Below are 22,287 nucleotides of genomic sequence, written 5' to 3' on the forward strand. Positions count from 1 at the left end.
TTGCTGTCTTTTCTTAAGCTATAAAAGGCTTTAATTTACAAAACATCAAACTTTTTTAGAAATAATTTCTACTACAGATTCATAATCAGCATAGTCCTTCAGTGACTGTACAAGATCATCTAGTAGGTACTCTCCTTGCATAAAAGTTTCAAGATCATGCAGAGACTTGTTTATTCTGTGATCTGTGATCCGGTTCTGTTGAAAATTATATGTCCTTATTTTCTCTGATCTTCCTTTAGTTCCAATCTATTTAAAAAAAAAGATGTAATTTGAGATGTAGTTAAGAAACATGGCAACTTAAACATACACATTTAACTTAGCTGGAACTTAAGTTCTTGATTTATAATATGAAACACAGTGCAAGAACAAAGTCTTAAACATTCTGAATCCCCAAATAATGTAGACAGTAGTAGAGAAAAAGAACATGGGATTTAAAGTCACACAAATTAGTATATGAATCTCATCTCTGCCAAGTCAAAACTCTGTGACTTCAACTTTAAAACTCAGTTATCCCTTCTGTAAAATAGAGACAATTACACTACCACAGAGTGAAGATATATATAAAAAGCCTGGTACGTGGTTGATATTCAAGTGGTAGCTAAATGTATATAATTTCTATGAATCTTGTCATTTTCAGTGGTAACAAGATAGTGAATACTCCATTTTGAGGAATTCTTAAAAGGGCTTTATAGTTATAAAATTAAATACCAAGCAGGAGGATAGTAAATACAGTTTGCTTTCCAACTTTCTGGCTTGCATAATTTTTTGAGGATTAAAAATGATTGGGGAAAAAAATGAGTGGGGACTCATTTTAAGTACCTGTGATTAAAAGGCTGAGAAAAATAGCCTTGTAAGATCAATAGTAGTAAAATTACTATAAAACAAATATAACCTTTGGGTATATTTGGTTTATTTATTTATTTTGTTATTTTCTGGGTGCATGGTCCAGGAATTGAACCCGGGTCTCCCACATGTAAGGCGAGCATTCTACCACTGAACCACTCTGTTTATTTTTTTATTTTGACAAATGTAATAAAGCAATTTTGGTATATCTGAGTTAAAAACTGGGTTATCTAAAAGTATTATGGCCCTTCAGAAGCATTTTTGAAATTCAGTTTTACCTGAATCTTTCTAGCATTGTATCTTTTACTTGTTTCTTCTTCTAGGTGCTTGCTGTAAAGTTTGGCACGTAACTTTTTCATAGCCATCTCTCTATTTTTCAGTTGAGATCTCTCTTGTTGGCATTCAGAGACAACACCTGAGTAGTGTTATGAAAATTAAAGAGTTTTAATAGAAAAGTCTTCTGTATTTCTTATCAAGGAACACTCCTTTTCTTTCTCATCCTTTTTCTTCCTTATGACAGGGAAAAATAAGACTAAAATAAAAGAAACACTATAAAACAAGTTGGCTTTTATAATGTTTGTCAGAAAACTGAAAATTTAAGTTTGAGCTATAGCACAAAGTATTTCCTTATTGAATATAAAAAACAAAAAGCATAAATTATTTGTCTCCCACTCCTAACTAGCCATGATAATTTTTTAAAAGTCATAACTGCTCATTATACAAATTAAGATATGAAGAATGTTAATATACTATTACATAAATTGTTAATACACAATTTTATGACATAAAATTTAAAATGAGGATTTTTTTCATGTTCAGAAAACAAAAACACATTAATTCAACACTCCTAGTAATCATCACCAATCAGTGGAAATTATACCAATATGAAATCTGTCATATTGAGGTTCTTGTTCTCTTTATAGATAAGTGAGGTTTGTTATCCATGTGCTCTTTATCAAGTATAAAGATAATAATAATACTTGTAAAACACCTTTATTCTACTTAAGAGATACTGAAGGCTTAAGAAAAATTTAGATAAGCCCAATTGCCTAAGTATTTAGATCCAGAACCCTTAGAGGTTGAATTTAATGGAAAGAGGCTCCATGTCCTAATGTTTAAAGCATTTTCTGATAAAGAAGAACCCATAATGATCACTGTATTTAAGATTTTTTTTTTTAGTAGCAAAAACTAAGTATCAATTCAGAAGGCTAACTGGAAGGACCATCATACTTTCTCTTCATAATCACAAATAATGTAATTCCCTGGATTTAGAGGCTGCTCTCTTTCTGGCTTTGTGATGTTCTGCAGAGGAGAGTTTCAGATAAGGATAAGTCTAAATAAATTAAGTATTAATAACAGGATCCTTAGCCATATATACTCCTTTGGCCACTGAAGATACATTTCAGTAGAAAGTTAGTCAAATTATTCAGAGACTTGATTTTTTTCTTCACAGTCTGATGTTGAATAAATAAATGCCTACCTGTTGGCAGATGAACTATCCGGACTGCACTATCTGTTGTATTCACATGCTGCCCACCAGCTCCACTTGCTCGCTTAGTATCAATTCTCAAATCTTTAGGATTAATCACAAGATTAATCTAGATATAAAAAAGAAAAGTATGGATTAAAACTATTACATATACCAACTGTTCAAAGGCAAAAACTATCCATCTTTAAATATAAATTTAAGCCACCTACAGAACGCATAAGATTTAAAACATATAATTTTAAGAAAGTAGATGGATGGGGTATCATTTTTAAACTTTTTTGGGGGAGTAAGAAAAATATAAAATATACATATATATATATAATATAAAAAAAAAATCCTCCATAATCCTCAAAAACTCATCTACTCTGTAAAATTACCCTCTTATAACATGAACAGTAAAACTTAGCTACTGTTAGCATCGTGAATATATGGGCTAACAAGTTTCATGGAATATTTCTGATTTCAGAAAGAATTTAACAGAGGAAAAAGCAATACTAGTTTGGGGACTGTGAGAAGAGTTTTTTTTTGGTTTACTCTTTAATAAAGACATTTTTATTGGAGGAAGAGGTAAGACAAAAGCATAGAGCAAAGGCCAAGAAGTCAAGGGTACAGATTTAATTCATGCCTACAATGGGATCTAATATCAGGATGGATAATGCTCTATCGTGACAGTCACCATCAAAAGCACCAGATTTTAAAAGCTGTTTTGGAACCACTCGGTGACATGTCTACAACCTTGGCAGTAGGAATCCTACCTGTGCAAAGGCCTTGATGTCTCCTATGGCACGCTCTCTTAGGATTGCTTGAAAAATTAAGTGATGATATATGAATCTCACTCTTCCATCTTTTCCTGAAAATTCCTTACAATCCGAAGATGCGTAACCCAAAGTGACTAATATCTGGATGTAGCTCCTGCCCTTTATTCATTCTCTATTCTTCCTAAATACTGTTTTTTTCCCCTCATCTATGCTCTATACAATTAAAAGATGTAAAGAAAGGAACTCAATTAACCCTATTACAGTGAGTCAAACAGCACTGTATCCAAAGAGTAAGAAACAAATCTTCAATTAAACTTCCCTCTCAAACCATTTATACTTGATTCTGAAAAACAAGTCAGACATTACCTGTAATATAAAGTAGTTTTTCAGTTGAAGGGATGTAAGCAAAATAGAATTTCTCAATTAAATTATTTTACAAATATAGATTGAGAATTTTGTGAGAATAAAAGAATACTCATTCTGAAAACTGTAACAATTCTATTTTAATATAATTCAGTTATAGGGTAGCAATTCTGTTATCCCTGTTAAAACAGGATTATTGCTATTAATATACTGGGAAGGCATAAGAAATTAGGAAGCGATCTGTCTTCGAATTTATTCGAAGTAGAATAAATGCCTAGTTCTTTTAGCAAGGAAAACGTTACTATTGTTTCACCTAAAGAGATGATGTCACAGATTTACCTTAAAGTTGGAGGTAGAGAAAAATTAATAGACAATGCAAGTTTGGGTTGTTCATAAATCCTTAATTTTTACTACCGTAAAGTTAAACATTTTGGACTGACAGTAAACTCTGAGTGTTACTCTGAGGGTAAGATACTGTGCTACAGCTATATGATGATACTGTGAACCGCTGATTGTACAATTTGGATGATTATATGGTATGTGAATATATATATCTCAATAAAACTGCATTAAAAAAAGACATTGTGTTAACCCCAAAATACCATGGAGAGAGGGTATTATTATGCCTTACTTCAGTAGGTTGGGGTAATATTGCTACAGTCATGGTGCTAGTATGGATGCGGCCTTGTTTCTCCGTCTTTGGCACTCTTTGTACTCTGTGTACCCCTCCTTCAAATTTCATATGCTTATAGGCTTCTGAACCGCCAATGCTGGCAGATGCATGCCTAAGACCACCTTGAAAATAAAGGGAAAATATAATTCTTTATTCCTGCCATTTATAAATAATTTCTACCATTTTGAAATATGTTTTAAGAGTTACAAAAGAATATCATGTAAGCCCAGATTGTAAAACATTAATTAAAAAACTTGCAAGTTTGTGATATCAATGTTTTTAATACTTATTATCTTTAATGCTTCTAGTTTTTAAACATAAAATATTTATACTCCTAATAAATTCATTCAATAACGGATATAAAAGAACACTTTAAAAGACTGTTAGTTACTGAATGGTTATTATTATTGAATGAGTAACAGTTTACAACTTATTTCAAAATTGGTACATTTGTATTCAATATTACTAGGTAAATGACTAGCATAAAGCTACTTCAGCATCACTACAAATAAATTCTAAAGCCTACAATCGTCTTTAGAATTTTTCTAGGATACATATAGATAAAGAAATTAAATCTGTACTTTACCCAAAAGCAATTAAACAGTTTACTGACCTATTTCACTTGGAAAATATTCCAGGGTCTCAAAATGCCACCTTTTAAATGCAGCATATTGCTGATACATATCAAATATCTCTGACGTAAACAACATTGCTTCCTGACCCCCAACTCCTGCAGTTACCTCCAGGATCACGTCATTTTCATCTGTTTCTTCTGAGGGAGCCAAAAGTAAGATAATCTGTAAATACAAAAATGCCATCCCTCCTATAATTAAGAACTATTTAAAACTTTAAAAAGAAAGATAAATAAAAGTATTTTAAGTATTTAACTTAGTTAAGTTTCCCTACAATAATTTAATATTGCTGAGAACTGTTCAACCATCTTGTCAATTAGAACTGTATAATCTGTATAACTATAAACTTCCAAAAACCATTTATGTTACAGCTATATTATAAATGCTGTAAGGTTCAGCTAAAACTTACAGGCTTACTTTTATTTCTTTTTGAAGTTCATATACGCTGTATATCAATTCCTTATTCAGTTAAGAGCTTTCTGTGAATAAGACATTATACTGTGTGTAGAATACAAAATAGAAGATTTTAGCTTTGCCCTCTTGAAATTAAGGCCTAATTGGGCAGAAGAACAAAAGCGTTCTAATTGTATTTCTATTAAGCCTCCTTAATATGGAAGAGAAACTTACAATTTTGGAATTGAAAAAGGCCCCTAAAAGATGATCTATTCTAGTTCCCTCATTTTACATTTAAGGAAACTGAGTTAAACAGAAGCTAAATACCCTCTTAAAGGGCAAAGTTAGAAACTGGCAGGCACAAGAGCTCAAATTATAGGATTCTTAAATCCATCCTCCTTCCATTATAATATGTTTCACACTTTTTATATATATGCTAGTTATGGCCTATAGAATAAAAGTTTCTTGGCATATAGGTGAATTAAAAAGAAAAGATATCAACATTTTATTGGTTCTTTAATAAATGCCCTTTTATGTCTGTAAAGAAAAACATGGGGGAAATGTATATTTCATTGCTTTTCCAGAAAATGGCATTAATATGACATAAGTGACATTTTAGTATTGTTAATTACATTCACTTTTGTCATATCTTCTTTATTTCAGAATTCTACAGTCCTTTTAATCTTTTAAAAACCAGTTCATTATTCTAAATAGTGAAAAGCAAGCTACTTCATTATTATTTCAGTAGAGAAGTTGTGGGCTTACAGAAAAATCTTGCAGAAAACAGAGTTCCTATTATTAACATGTATTGGTGTGGTAGATTTGTTACACTTGATGAAAGTATACTTTATAGTAGTACTATTAAACCAAATTCTGTAGTTTAACTTAGGGTTCACTGTGTCGTGCAGTTCCATGGATTATTTTTTTATTCTATAGGATACACACAACCCAAAGTTTCCCCCTTAATCACCTTCAGATATATATAATTCAGTATTGTTAATTATGTTCACAATGTTGTGCTACCATTACCATCATCCAATAACAAAACTTTCCCATTATTCCAGATAGAAACTGGGCATTTTAAGCCTTAATGCCTTATTCCATACCCAATCCCTCCTCCTGGTAACCTACATCCTAGATTCTGACTCTATGGGTTTGCGTATTCTAATTTCATATCAATGAGAGCAAACAATATTTGTCCTTTTGTGACTGACTTATTTCACTCAACGTGATGTCTTCAAGGTTTAATCATGTTGCCGCATGTACCAGAACATCATTCCTTTTTAGGGCTGAATAATATTCACTGTGTGGAATATCAGTTGATGGACACTTGGGTTCTTCTATCTTTTGGCAATTATGAATAATGATGCTATAAACATTAGTGTGGAATATCTGTTCATATCTCAGAATTCAGTTCTAAAAGTAGGAGGATCATATGGTAATTCTATACTTAACTTTCTGAGGAATTCCCAAACTGTATGTCACAGCAGCCACACTGATTTACAGTCCCACCAGCAATGAATGTGTGTTCCTGTTTCTCCACATCCTCTTCCAACACTTGTAATTTTTTGTTTTTTTTTTTAATACTCATGCTAGTGGGGTGAAATAGTATCTTGTGGTTTTGATTTGCATTTCCTTAATAGCTAATGATCTTGAACATCTTTTCACAGGCTTTTTTTGCCATTTGTATTACTTTGGAGAAATGTCTATTCAGGTCCCTTACCCATTTATAAATTGGTTTGTCTTGTTGAGTTGAAAGATTTCTTTGTATGTTCTGGAGAGTAAACCCTTATCAAATATGTGGTTTCCCAATATTTTCTCCCATTGTGTAGGGTGTTCTTTTACTTTCATGATAAAGTCTTTTGAGGTGCAAAAGTTTTTAATTTTTATGAGGTCCCATTTATCTAATTTTTTGTTGTTATTGCTTATGCTTTGGTTGTAAAGTCTAAGAAACCTTAGAACAGAACATCCTGAGCATGGTTCTCCACGTTTTCTTCTAGGTTATACAGTTTGACTTCTAAATTTGTCTGATCCTTTTTTTCTTTTTTTAATATTAAACTTCTAATTCTGAAATACTTTAAAACTTATAGGACAAATAAAAAAATGATACAAATCTCATACAGAGAACTCCAACATATCCTTATTCCACCCTAGCTAACCTGATCCACCAATTTTAACATTTTGCCACATTTGCCCTATAATTTTATCTGTCTATCCATTAAACTGCCAATCCATCTAACTACCCATCTATCTGTCTGTCTTTTTATCAATCCATTCTATAAACACTTGAGGGTAGGCTGTCAATAATGCTCCTTTCATTGAGATATATATTTACATACCTCATCCAAATTCTACAATCAGTGGTTTATAATATAGCTGTACATTCTTCATCACAATTGATTTTTGAACATTTTCATTACTCCAAAAAAAAAAGAATAGAAGTGAAAAAGAACACTCCAAACATCTCGTACACCCCTATTATTTATTTTTGCCCCCCTTCGTTTTTTCTTACTCATCTGTCCATACACTGTGAAGTCAGGTTTTCACAGTCACATGGTCACACCTCAAAAGCTCTATATTTATTCAGTCATCTTTAAGAATCAAAGCTATTGGGTTATAGTTCAACAGTTTCAAATATTTCCCTCTAGCTACTCCAGTACACCAAAAATTGAAAGGGGATATCTGTATACTACATAAGAATAACCTCCAAAATGACCTCTCAGCTCTATTTGAAATCTCTCACTGAAACTTTCTTTCATTTCTCTTCCCTCTTTGGTTAAGGCTTTCTCATACCCATGATGCCAGGGAAATTTACATCCCTGGGAGTCATGTCTCATGTAGGGGAGAAGGCAGTGAGCTCACCTGAGGAGTTGGCTTAGAGAGAGGGAGAGGGGCCACATCTGAGCAACAAAAAAGGTTCTCTTGGGGTGACTCAGGGATAATCATAAAAAGGCTTAGCCTCTCCTTTGCAGGGATATGTTTTATAATAGCAAGCCCCAAGATCAAGAGCCAGGCCTATCAAATTGGCAGTCCCCAATGATTGCGGGAACATCAGGTCTTCCCCAGGGGGGGGAGTTCAATATTTCTACCTTTATCCTCAAGGGGACTTTGCAAATATATTTTAATCTTCTGCCCAGATTGAGTTGATTTTTGCATATGATGTGAAGTAGGATCCACCTTCATTCTTTTGCAAATGGAGATCTGATTTTCCTAGCACCATTTGTTGACGAGATTATTTTTTCCCATACATTGTATGATTTCAGTATTTTTAATGAGACTCCATATATCATTCAAGTCTTCCAGTTACTCAGTCTTCTGGGTAGATGTTCAATCCATTATTGACGTAATATATTAAGGTCTCCTACTGTTAATGTGGAACCTTCAGTTTTTCCCTTCATATCTTGTCAGTAATAGCTTCATATATTCATATATTTTGGAGGTCTGCTGTTAGGTGCATAGTGTTTGTAACTGTTACATCTTCTTGTTAAATTGACTCCCTTATCAGTATATATGACTGTCTTTGTATCTCATAGCCGGTTTTAAAGGAAAGTCTATTTTATGTGGTATTAGTATATCTGTCCCAGCTGTCTTTTGGTTAATACTTGTATATATTTTTTCCATCCTTTGAATTTTAACCTACTTATGTCTTTGAATTTATGGTGAATCTCATGTAAACAACATATAATTGAGTCATGCTATTTTATCCATTTTTCCAATCTCTGCCTTTTGACTGGAGTTTAATCCATTTATATTTAAATCATTACTGATAATGTAGGACTTTATTCTGTCAATTTTTAGTATTTGGCCTTTGTACGTTTTATAACTATTTGGCCTGCAATTTTTTCTGTTAACGTGTATTTTCATATTTTTTTTTATTTTCTGTATTGTACCATGTAGAATCCCTTCTCATTTCTAACTGCGTATATTTAATGTATTTTCCTTGTGGTTACCATAGAGTTAAAATTTAATATCCTAAATATATAATAATCATATGTGATTTGAAGCCAATTTGGCATCAAAAGCATACAGACTGTTGTATACCTCTCCATCCTCCCGTTTTCTGTATTTGTTAGAAGTTATATTTTTGTACATTATGTCCAGAATCAAGGATTTATCAGTACTCTTTATGTGTTTACATTTTGGCACCTGCAAGAACCAAGTATAGAAGTACATACCAAATAATACAATAGTACTGGTATTTATATCACCCACATGGTTCCCTTATCCAGAATGTCTTCACATCTTTATGCCATTCTGAACCACTTTTAGTCTAAAGAACTTCCCTTAGCATTGTTCATAGGCACAATCTAGTGGTGATGAACTCCCTCGTCTTTTGCTTATTGGGCAATGTCTTAATCTTTTTTGTTTTTGTACGCTGTATGGTGGGGGTGACATTTCACTGTTTTTCCACGTGACTGTTCTGTTATTGCAGCACCATTTGTTGATTTTGTTTTTTTGGAGCTGGGTGGGTGGGTGGGGTAGCGGGGTGAGGTATATGAACCAGGAATCGAACCTGAGTCTCCTACGTGGCAGGCAAGAATTGCTTCACTGAACTACCCTTGTATCCCCTATCATTCATTTTCTGTTTTTTTTTTTGCATGGGCAGGCATCAGGAATTGAATCCAGGACTCTGGCATGGCAGGCTAGAATTCTGCCTCCTGAGCCACTGTGGCCCCCCCCCCCCCCCTTCATTTTTGAAAGGAAGTCTTTCTTGCTGGATAAAAAAATTTTGGGTTGGCAATTGTTTTCTTCCAGCACTTTATTCTCTATTTTTATTTTTTTCACAGGCAAACATAACAGCTTTCTTCCAGCACTTTAAGTATTTCACCCCAGTGTCTTTTCTCCATGGTTTCTGTTTAAAAAATCACACTCGATCTAATGGGGACTTCGTTGTACATAACACATTGCTTTTCTCCTGCAGCTTTCAGAATTTTCTTCTTACCTTTGCATTCAAAAGTCAGATCAGTATGTGACAGAATATATTTTTCTTCAAGTTTATCTTCTTTGGTGTTCTCTGGGATTCTTGCACGTTCATATTAACGTCTTTTGCTAAATTTGGGAAGTTCTGTCATTATTTCTTTTACTCATCTCCTTCTGAGACACCCATAATGTATATATCGATGTGCGTGATGGTGTGCCAGAGGTCTCTTAGGCTGTTTTGTGTTTTGTAATTCTTTTTGCTTTCTGCTCCTCAGCCTGTCTTATTTCAACTGCCTTGTTTTTTAGGTCGTGGATTCTTTCTTCTGCCAACTTCAATCTGCTGTTGAAATCCCCCTGGAAATTTTTCATTTCTGTCATCGTGGTCTTCATCTCCAGGAGTTATCATTGGTCCTTTTTAAAATTTCATGTCTTCACTGAGATTCTCATAGTCTTCATTATTTTCCTGTTTCTTTCCCTGTGTTTTCCTTCATCTCCCTGAACATATTGAAAAATAATTCTTTTAAAGTCTTTTGTCCAGTATGTCCACAATCTGGTCTTCATTGATATTTTCTGAATGTTTATCCTCTTCCTTTGGATGCAAACATTTTCTATTTCTTTGTCTTGTCATCTTTTGTTGCATACTATACATTTAAATTTAAATATTTTAATATGTTAACTCTGGGATTTATTCTGTAAGATTTTTGTTTCTTGACTTTGTAACCAGTTGGTGCTATGACAGGGATTTTCTTGAGAGTCAGGAGCTCATAATAACAAGCAAACCTAAACAGAAGTCATCTTTCACCATCTTTGCAGATGGCTTTGCATTGGCTGGTACTCTCAGTAAGACTTCAGGCTTCCTGTTAGTAAGGTCAGCCTAAGGCAAATGCAAAGTATACAGTCCTCCCTGTCCTTTCTGGGCCTGTATGGGCTTTTCCTGAGCTTGGTCTTGCTAGTGGTCTTAGGAGTTCCCCTCTTTACAGGAGTTTGAGTGCTCTCTCAACTTCCCAGGAAACACACCTGCCCCCTATCCTGGGTATTCCACTGCAGATCCTAAAAGCAGGTAGGCCTTTGTCCCAGGCCTTCAACCTCATGTTTTTTCTCACATTGCTTTTTTCCTCCAAAGCTGCTTTTGCCTGGAGGGCAAATTTCATGGGGGGTGGGGGTGGGGAGTGCCACATGCCAGAGAGGGGTTTCCCAGTCAGTCTTTACCAGTTGGAACAAGGCCAGGGACCCACAATGGGAGCTCACCTGTCTCTAAACTTCCCTGGGGTGAGGATAAGAGAAGTGCCAGGAAGGACTCCATGAGTTTCTTCCAGGGTTCCCCAAAGATCTGCTTTCTTGACTCCGGCCCAGCTCAGCAAATGCAGCCTTTCAACTGTACTCTGTTGCTCTGAGGGAGCATCCCATCTTTAAATTTCCTCTGTTGCCTTGCTCATGGGGGGATGGAAAAATGGCTGCCATCAGAACTGCTCCCCCAGGGATATGAAGTAATTAATAAAAAGGAGTGATCAGAGAAAGATCTGTGCCCCCTCCCTTACTTCCCCTCCAGGATCTGGGTAAGTGGTACCAGGAAGTCCTCTAGGCACCAGGGGCTGGATCTTACTGCTGCTTGTGAGAGAGGCTGGGGGAACTGCAGAAATCAATTTACTGATATTCACTGTAATTTACCAGTGTCTTCCTCCTGCTCATCCCTGGATGCTATGTAGTATCTTGGCCTCTGGAGTTTCAAAATAAGTGATTCAGACAGTTCCTTCCTGTTTAATAGCTGTTCTGGTAGAGGGACTGATTTCTGGTGCCCTACTTTGCCATCTTCCCCAGTTCCCCTCAGCTAGTTACTTCTTACATTGTTTTTTTAAGCCTCTGATAAAATACAGTAAAAGTAATAGCAAAAATGCTTTATTCTTTGCACACACACCATACCTGATGCTTCAACTGAGTTATTTCTGTTTGACATAAAGTTATTTCATTCTCTGCAAGTTTCCTTAAGTCTTCATTCTCATCTAAGGAAAAAAGGCAGCAGGTTAAATTTCCCTTAATTACTGTTAAATTGTCAACAGACTTCAAGATAATAGTTTTATTGTTACTGCTGCTGCAGGAAAAAAATATCTATCTTGCCTTTTTAATCATATGCCATTAATTGAAAGTAGATTTTATAACTAGCCTTCCAGAGCATGTAGCTTAAAAAAAAACTTCTGATAATAAAAGAAGCTATGTAAAATTATAAATATATGTGACTTCTGTGTTTGAAAAATATAAAGCTAATTAAAATTTTCTATAATTCTGTCGCCAAGAAATACTCATTTAAATATAGTTTTAGTTAGACTGTACAATAATAGCAAATGCATGCACTGACCTAGTCAGAAAACTGGAAGCAGAGTAGAAGGTTCTATTAGTTAAATAAAAATTGAATCAAACGTATAAAGGTATTGTCTCATTTGTTAAGTGTTTCATTAGTATAAAATAAGCGCCTATCCAAACATTTAGACTCGGCCTAATGTTTACAGAACATTTACATGAAGTAGTCTTTTCTCTTATGCTTCACCCCAATTCTTGTTTCACCTTTAGTTATCATTTTTACTTTATAAAATACACTATCTCATTCCCCTACCCTGTGGAAAGCATGCTGCTTATGGAAGGGGAAATTTTTAGCTATTACAGATTGCTCTCTTTCATGAAAGATCAAACTCATGTAAAGTATCAGTTTGTATATTTATTAAGAATCGAACATGTTGGGAACTGGAGATAATACATATATAAGACCTGCTTTCAAAGCAAGATTATAGATAATTTTAACTAGTTCCTCCCCCCACCCCAGGGAGAAAAAGTAAAAAATATCAGCTTAAGATACTATGATTAAATATTAAAATAGTAGCAATTTGAAGGATGGCTAGGATTTCCTTTTTTTCTTCAATGGGCAGAAAAAAGAAAGAAAAATTAACTCAAGGATAAATAATGACAACAGCAAAACCAAGGTGAACAGTATAGGAAGTGTAAGAAATAATTTTGGCAGGAGTTTGATATGAAAGTTTTCCTACTTTTTCAAGATACCTGTCAGATGCAAGCCTTTGCTTTCATAACACTCTGCTCTTTATTGAAGAGATTAAAACAAAATAAACTCTTATCTATTTATGTTTTTCCTTAACTTTTTAAACCTCTCTCTCTTCCTCACTACACTGTGAGCTCTTAAAAGGTAGTTCTATAATTTTCTTAAAAGGTATTTTCCCAGTACAGCCTTTCTTTACTTTCTAGGCACCTTCCTTTTCTCTTAAATCATTTACTGCAGACTCTCCTCACCCTTCACTTAGACTTCTGCAGTAACCTAAATGGTCTTCATGACATCTTCGATCCCCATTCGTGGTTGACTTCACAAGTCAAGCTTCCCAAGGGAACAGCTAATCCTATCACTCACTTCCCAGTCTGAAAGCTTCTGTTGCTCCCTTTTGCAGCTAAGGGGATAAAATTAACCTTTTTAGATTAGAATTTTTTGTTTTTAGATTAAAATTTGACTCCCTTTACAAAATGGTTGCAACTTAGCACACCCCAGAACCTCTCCTCTTTCTTGATTTATGAAATGCAGTACTTAAGAACATGAAATCCAGTCAGTCAAATCCAGCCTTCAATCCTTACAAATTGATGAACCCTGAGCTGAGTTATTTTACTTCTCTATACATTGGCTTCCTTTTCTGTCAAGTAGGGCTAATAGCGCCTACGTCATAGTTTGTTACTGTTAATTGGATGAGTTTATGAATAAGGGATGCTCAGCAAAGCCTTCAAGGGATAGTAGAAGATCAATAAAATTAATCTATTATATCCTTTAAGGGTGGGCCTTTATCAGTCTGCAAGGGCTTCCCAACAAGTTGTCCTTGCTCTCTTCTGGGTCCTTATTCACATATCCGTCCTTGGTGTTCAGCTGTATTATAATTAATTCTGCCTCTCCCAATAGACTGCGACACTTTTTAGGGCCTATGTATAGTCCATGTAGAAGCAGCTATGCATCCCCTGGGAGCTTGTAGAAATTAAAAAACTGGGGCCTTATCCATGATTTGCATGCACACAGATCACCTGGAAAACTTGTTAAAAATGCATACTCCTAGGTCTCAGATTTTGAGTTATAAATCTAGTTTTAAAAGTCATCTCCCCTAGTACTATTGTAGGGGGTCTCCTTGCCCCACTGAGAAACAGTGCTCCAGTACACATGCCAGGGACAGTGCCTTGTTTGTCCTTGGAAGAGAGTACATACCCAATGAACATCAATTTGCTAAAACCTATAGGGCGGCACACTGTCAAGGGAGCACAAGGGTACAAATCGGAGCGCACGCTGATGGCTTGACCACTGACCCACATCCAAAAGGCTGCACTTAAGAATCTCAAATTCGGGTAGCATGTAGTCGCCTGCCAGCTGGTGGCTTAGTGGGAAAAGCAGAAGAGTCAGGAGTTCGCGCTGAAGCTTTCTCCCTGGGTGTGGCCCTACCGTGCAGCAAGCGCTGTGTCTCCCGTAGCTCCTGCTCCTTCTCCTTTAACAGCTTAACCGCCGCTACCAGCTGGGGCCCCCTGACCTGCAGTAGGGCTTCAGACCCTGCCTGGCGCTCAAGGAAGGTCCGCAGGAGCCCTCCACGGGCAAACAGCCCCTCCAGCGGCGGACTTCCGTAGCTGACGGAACGGAAGACCGGGCCAGGGGCCCCGCCGGCCCACAAACGCCGAGCAGCGCCCCACAAGAACCTGGAGCGCATCACTAGCACAAGCCCAAGAACTTGCTGCGGCCGGAAGGTGCCCACAGCTCAAGTCTCGCGACAGGGCGCGGGCGGGATGGAACTCCGGGCGCGAGCCCAGGCAGCCCTGCCCGACCCCCTCCCGGAAGTCGCCTCGGAGCCTTTACCACGGATCACAAATTCTCAGGGCTCTTTCGCCGAGGCCGGAAACGGACGGCGGAAGGGAAAGCGTAGGGCGGTCCGGGAGAGGTTGGACCGCGTAGTCTCCGCGCCTGGTCAGGGATCCTTTTTGCTGGCCCTGGCGGCAGCTGCTCAAGATTGGAGTGTGGCCTCAGGTCCGCCGCGGAGGGCAGTTTAGGTAGACTCTGCCACGGAGTTCGCGGCTGCAGCCCCTCCAGAGCCAGCTTGGCTTTTCATTTCCCGGAACCGAAAGAGGGCTGACCATTGGTGGTGGTGGAGGTGGTGTGTGTATGTCTTCTTCCCTCCCCCCTCCCTCCCTCCATTGTTTTTCCTGCTGCGGTTTCTCTTTAGAAAGGTAGGTCATGCTCCTGTTCATGAAGTGACAGGCAGTGTAACGACGGAGAGATTTTGCAGCATCTGCTTTACAGCCCTGTGTCTACCACGTAACTGACTTGCTCAGATAATTTCTCTACCAACTCGAGCTTCCTGCTCATCCATCGTCACTTACTTGTTATTGTTAGCGACCAAGGTGGAGTGATTGCATGTTCCAGCAAAGTGCAGCGCAGCAAAGACTTATCCGGTAGCACAACTCCTATCCCTCCCCCCAGAGCTGCAGAATATCAGATAGGTGCCAGGATTACTAAAGTTTATTGGTATAGTGCTTTGCAGATAAATGGATATGAGGGAATAAATACAACCAAGACATGACTGAAGAATGCACGGGTTTAACAATCTGGAAACTCTCACTACCTAACTGGTTTGGACAGTGTCTATTAAGTGGTGAGTGCTTACACAGTTGAGAGAAATAACGTACTGAAAGAGCTTATAATTTTTTTTTCCAAGTCAAATGGTAAAAAGTGAGAGCCTCTGACAAGGTTAAAACACCTATAAGTATCTAATCATAGCTACTCAGGTTAAGTATAAAATAATCCTCACAAAATGAATTTCTTTGTCTCTATGCCTCGCTTCACACTACGTAGAAAAATTCCAAATAAAGTGGAAGAACAAAATGTCTTAATATAAGCAAAAATAGGTTTGGTACTTAAAGTTTACAACTAATTACCTCAATTCTTTGCTTCACTTTTTGCATTCAAGCCAAACAACTTTATAATATTGTTTTTCTTTAAGATAGTAGTTGAAACCCATTTATTATAACTCCAGTCTTAGAACAGGAACGGTCAGGTTGTTTACATCTGTGGAATACTATTTCATTTGAACTGGATGTCATAAATCATTTGGCGAATGGTCAAAACATAAGGCATTTCAAGAATATACTTTTTATAAAAGGTGCAGAATTGTAATAAGCAATACCTCATTGAACAATGTAAAGAACCTAGCCAAAATTTCTTTTCCCTCAGATGCATAAAGCAACTTAAGTAACACAGTTAAGCTTACCTATTATTTCTATAGTTTTACACCAATGAGGAAACATAACTTGTCTAAGGATATATGGGTGAATTCTTTATTAATTCAAAACATTTTAAGAAGTTGTAACGCAAATGCATTTTACAATGATATCCATTGGTTTCCACAGTATGGTCAAATGAAAACAGCTGTAATTTGATTTGCTTTGAAAACTCAAAGAAATATACTGTTTGAGACTTCTGAATGCTCTTGCAGTATTGGCATGCTCAGATTTGATTACATGTTGAACAATCTAGTATTTCAGGAAGTCTTATGGTACATGAAATAGATTCAAGGAAGGGGGGAGAGAAGCCCGGAACATTTTTTATTGGAGGAAAAATAATCTGGATTGTCTAGTCAATTTATGATTACCTACAGTTATTTTGGCATAGCAAAATAACCAAGCACAATGCCTCTGAAGTTGTATTCATGCATTCAAAATCTCCTTATCAGTGGAGTCCAAAATATGGATTTAGATTATTAAGTAATACTGAACATAGCAAAAAATTGTACAGATTCAGTATGATAAGTTTTACAGAACGAAACACATTGAAATTATTTTTAGTATTTCAAAAACATCCTGAAATCATATACAAGAAACATTGCATTTGTGACAAATAGGTTAAAGCTAGAAAAAAAAATTACATCTTTTACATGATTTCAATATCATTGCATGCTTTTCAGTGGAGGGCAATATAGAAAAGCACTCTCAAAAAATGGTTATCAATTTAGATGACCTTTTATGACAATTAGTAAGACTAAATCTTACTACCCAAGGGATAGTAGAGGATTAAAGTAATTACACAGGTAGTTCAAGGGAAAGAAAATGCACTTTCACTTCCAATAAATGTACATTCAAGCTAACATTGTTTTGGAGTCCTATTTTCCCATTTCACTTTCCAGTTCTTTAGATTCTTCCCTAGCATTTGTTAGTAATCATTTAATGGAACATAGTAGTGTTGAAGAATGCTGAGAATTTTTAGCTAGTATAAATGCTCAGGAAATTCGCCTCCAACTTCTTAAAAAAAAATAGCACTTAGAGTTATCTTTACAGGGGAGAACTCTAACAAACACTACCTCAGCCAGGTGATCAAACTCAACATCAAAAGTGAGGTCATGTTGATAGTATGTACCTTTAATATGTGATGAAAATGACACTTCTGTCACCTTCCTTCCAAACACCCATAAACCCAGTCTAATTATATCAGACAAATCCCAGTTGAGAGACATTCTACAAAATGCCTGACCAGCTCTCCTCAAACTATCAAGGCCATCAAACATTAGGAATGCCTGAGAAACTCATAGGTAAGAGGAGACTGAGGAAACACGACAACTGAATGTAATGTTGGCATTTTGGATACGATTCTGGGATAGAAAAAAGACATTAATTACTAAGGAAATCTGAAAAAGGTATGGACGTAGTAATAGCATCAATATTGGTTCATTAATTATGACACGTCCTATACTAATGTAAATGGTTAATAGGGAAAATGAGTATGGGACCTCTCTTTATAATTTCTCTGTAAATCTAAAACTTCTACAAGTTTAACAAAAGTTAGTTGAACATATACTACCTTTTCTTCATTCTCACGTCTTCAAGGTGAGGTTTTCAAAAGAAGTCATCCTACCAAAATCTTTGAAAAAATGCCAAAAGCAATGCTGTCTAATGGACAACCTCATATCATTTAGTTTTGGTCCCACACCTCTCTGTTTATTTCACAAATGACTTGATAGTTGTATTCTTCTTGTCCTTGGGGATGTTTTTAAATTTTCCTTTGAAATAAAATTTTCAAATGATTCTCTAACTAATGAAACTTTATTTTTAAGCTAAAAGTTTTTAATAAGCCTGCCTTCCCAGTAACTAGATTATTTATATAAAGATGCATTATTTCTAGTTTGTAGATTCCATGGGATGGTGGTGAGATAAAAACAGTGATTTTTGTATCACATGATAGAAAATTAAGCCAGATTTTTAAAGTACAGTTTGAAAAAAAAATGAGGGAAAACATTTATTAAAATGATGTTTAATACATTCTCGGAAAAGGGAAAGTTCCTAATCCTCTCAGTGTTTTCTACACTGTACTTCAGACATGAATTTGTGGACATTTCCATTAGTAAGCATTGTATGTATTAACAATTTAATACAGCAGTGACAGCTAGATCTTTAAATTGTATTCAAGCCCAGGACAGAAACTCAACTGGTACAACTATTATTCCAAAATATTTATTTCTGACTATTTGAAAGCAAATGTTGTGATGACAGTTAAGTTAAATCAGCAGCTTTAAAATGTTGAAATTTCTGAAACAAAAAGATTAATATGAGAAATAACGTGGAAGGATGAATTTCAGGTGTTGAACATATGACATGTTAAAAATCATTAGATTTGGTTCTTGTCACAAGTGCTTAATAACTTTCCATTTCCCTACTCATTTTAGAGGGTTCGTCATAGGAATAAAATTAGTCCTCAGAACTGGGCCTGCTATCAGGGTGGGACTTTCCCTGTCATAGTATTTTCCTTAACATAAAAATTTTTAATATCTTCTTGAAATAATCTGAAGAGATGCCACTTTGGGTGGGAAGGGACAACACCTGTGAGAGTAACGATTTCCAAAGTAGTTATAAAGAAATTAAACCCTTTGGGAAAAAACAATATGTGCAGTGTTGTATGTTGCAAGAATATTTTAAGAATAAATATTTTAAGATTGTTGCAGGAAAAATCTGAAAAGTTTTTGTTACCAGTTTTATTGATAAACATGCAGTTGTAGCAAGTGAGGGATTACTAAATTTTAAAGATTGAATACTCTTGTCAGCACAGCAAACATTTTCTGTTCAGAAATTTAAAAAGAATTGAAAAAGCACTCATACATAAGCATTTGCAAAATATATTTGGAAAATTAGGATAATAAACTATATATGTAAAAATGCTGGCAAGAAATTTTTCTGGAAATATCTTGACCATTTTTTTAAATAGTTTGCCAGTAAGTCCCCTTCAGGGAATGGTGAGAACGAGGAGAAATTCAACATCCCCAAGTTGAATTATTGATATTCTCACAAGCAGTGTGGACAACCAAATCTATAGGCTGAGCCCCCAGTCTTGGGGTTTGTTCATATTAAACTTAACCCCACAAACGATAGGTCAAGCCTACTTAAAATTAGGCCTAAGAGTCACCCCGAAGAGAGCCTCTTTTGTTGCTCAGATGTGGCCCCTCTCTACAGCCAACACAACAAGCAATCTCACCACCCTCCCCCTGTCTGCATGGGGCATGACTCCCAGGGGTGTGGATCTTCCTGGCAATGTGGGACAGAAATCCTAGAATGAGCTGAGATTTAGCATCAAGGGATTGAGAAAAATCCTAGAATGAGCTGAAACTCAGCATCAAGGGATTGGGAAAACCTCGACCAAAACAGGGAAGAGTGAAATGAGACAAAGTGTCAATGACTGAGAGATTCCAAATAGAGTCAAGACGTTATCCTTGAGGTTATTCTTACGCATTAAGTAGATATCACCTTGTTATTCAAGATCTAATGGAGAGGCTGGAGGGAACTGCCTGTAAATGTAGAGCTGTGTTACAGTAGCCATGTTTCTTGATGATGATTGTATAATGATATAGCTTTCACAATGTGACTGTGTGATTGTGAAAACCTTGTGTCTGATGCTCCTTTTATCTACCTTGTCAACAGACGAGTAGAACATATGGAATAAAAATAAATAGGGGAACAAATGTTAAAATAAATTAAGTTTGAAATGCTAGTGATCAATGAAAGGGAGGGGTAACAGGTATGGCATGTATAGATTTTTTTTGTTTTCATTTTATTTCTTTTTCTGAAGAGATGCAAATGTTCCAAGAAATGATTATGATGATGAATATGCAACTATGTGATAATACTGTGAATTACTGATTAAATATGTAGAATGGAATGATCAAAATAGGAATGTTTGCATTTGCTTTATGTTTTTTGGTATTTAAAAAAATAAATTAATTTTAAAAAAAACAGTTTGCCAGTATGTCAAACATAAAATATTTAAAGCTTATCGTTGATACCGTTCTGTCTATGGGTGTTTTAGATCTCCCTAAGGAGCTTCACGTGATTTTCAAAATTGATATTTTCCTGCTTTTAGATTATATTATAAACTCCTTCCCTTTTCGGCCCCCAAACTTCTGGCACATTGTATCTTTTGCAAGTGTAAATTATCACAATTGTAACAAGACTTTTTTTCAGCATAAAATAAAGATATAAAAAATGGATAAACTCAAAATTAAGAATCAGATATTATGTTAATGCAATTAATGGGGTGGAATTTTATTTTCCCCCTAAACATTACCTATTTCTATAGTCCTTTTGCAAAACTGAACTATCAGGTAAATAAATGATATACATTTCATTCTGTAAGTAACAGTTTAGGCAGCATCAAAGGACTAAAGGATACAATAAACATCCCATGCACCATGACCAAATATCAGAACTGGTCATCTTATGTACATATTTTGACTTCAAAAAAAAAGGACCACATTATGGTCTTGGTTTTTGCACTTCATAACTTTGATATCAAAATTATTTTGCTCTTGTTCATATGCCATTGCATCATCTACTGGGCTTAGAGATGCCTCTGTAACACTGTCAGGTCATCTGTACTACCTTTGGGTATCATAATAACAATTATCCATTGTTATTATGTGAAATGCCATTCATTATTAGTATGCTCTGTGCACAAGATCAATCTAAATTGGGTTCTCCAATTCATATCTTATATATCCTCTACTTTCTATTGAACATACCTCTGAAGTTAGGCACATTAGAAAGTGCATGAATGAGCCTCTTTCTGGGTGCATGAGCAGATTCTAATATTGTACAAAGATATCTTGACAATCTAAAATGCAAAATGTTCCTTCTAAAGTGCTAGATTTCCCCCAAGGATTAATTTACTCACTAGGAAAAATAAATTCTGCTAAAGCAAATATTGTGCTCTTAGAATGTAGACACTGGTGAGGACTTCTTGTTTATTATAGCGCTGTAACTTAATCAGAAGGAATTATATACCATACTTTAAAAACTGGAAAATTGGCAAATATACAGACATACTCTTAAATAGAAACTTTAAACATTTTGAAATTAATTGAGGATCCATCCCCCACCCCATCCCCAAATAGGAATTTATTACAGAAGTGCTCTCATAGAATGGCTATCAATATCTGATGTGTAAATTTGCTCTAGAATCATCCTCAAGACAAATTCCTAATTAGATTTCAAAAGGATATATGAATTTCAAAATCTGTATTCTACAAATGCCCAGTTTAGTGATTAGGACTCTATATAAGGGCCCTTATCTTTTACATTTGGTAAAATATTAAAGATATTGTCAAATAGACAATTCATCTAATAGTCCAAAGTATCTTATAAAGATAACTTATGACTAGCAGTTCATCATCATGTATAGTAACAATATAAAGTCTACATTTAAAAAGATCATGCATGCAATGTATCATAGTATATTACAGACTTTCTAATCATGTGCACCAATTTATTGTGCCTCGAACACAGAGAAACAAGTATGATATTACACCGTATATGTGTATACATCATAGCAGCACAATAAACTCAATTCTAATAAAATTAAACAATTTCAGGAACAATAGAACTTCACAATAGAAGCGATGATTCTTTATGTATTCTCTTCACTCTTTAGGAAAAAATAAGACTTTGTAAACATCTTCATAGCTATCTTTTTCAGCATATTACTGAAAACTATTATTCAAATGGTAAATACCTAATTGACAAGGATAAAGTATGTTTTAACACAGTAACACTTTCAGACAAAACAGGCATTTGTTAAAAAGAAATGATTATTATAAATATGTTCTATCAATAGCATTTTAACTCATTTTCATAAATAATGTATTTAAAAGTGCTGAATATGGTAGG

At 35.4% G+C, this 22,287-nt stretch overlaps 1 protein-coding gene across 5 annotated transcripts; it reads right to left on the reverse strand.

The window, feature by feature from the left end:
• Positions 1–15,496, reverse strand: MTRF1L (mitochondrial translation release factor 1 like). 5 transcript variants are annotated; one of them, XM_077149310.1, is made up of 7 exons: positions 15,469–15,496; positions 11,992–12,071; positions 4,740–4,898; positions 4,085–4,248; positions 2,324–2,441; positions 1,122–1,258; positions 1–246 (listed from the first exon to the last, which is right to left on the reverse strand). In XM_077149310.1, the coding sequence occupies exons 2-7, from the start codon at positions 12,023–12,025 to the stop codon at positions 46–48; spliced, it is 813 nt and encodes a 270-aa protein (XP_077005425.1). In that variant the 5' UTR covers positions 12,026–12,071; positions 15,469–15,496; the 3' UTR covers positions 1–45. The 5 variants fall into 5 exon arrangements, with proteins under 5 accessions (XP_077005425.1, XP_077005427.1, XP_077005423.1 ...); XM_077149312.1 differs by having other exon boundaries at positions 4,740–4,923; positions 15,469–15,487; XM_077149308.1 differs by lacking the exon at positions 15,469–15,496 and adding an exon at positions 14,543–15,168 and having other exon boundaries at positions 4,740–4,923.
• Positions 15,497–22,287: the final 6,791 nt, after the last annotated feature.

Source organism: Tamandua tetradactyla, chromosome 2 (assembly GCF_023851605.1).
Source record: "Tamandua tetradactyla isolate mTamTet1 chromosome 2, mTamTet1.pri, whole genome shotgun sequence".
NCBI lineage: Eukaryota > Metazoa > Chordata > Mammalia > Pilosa > Myrmecophagidae > Tamandua > Tamandua tetradactyla.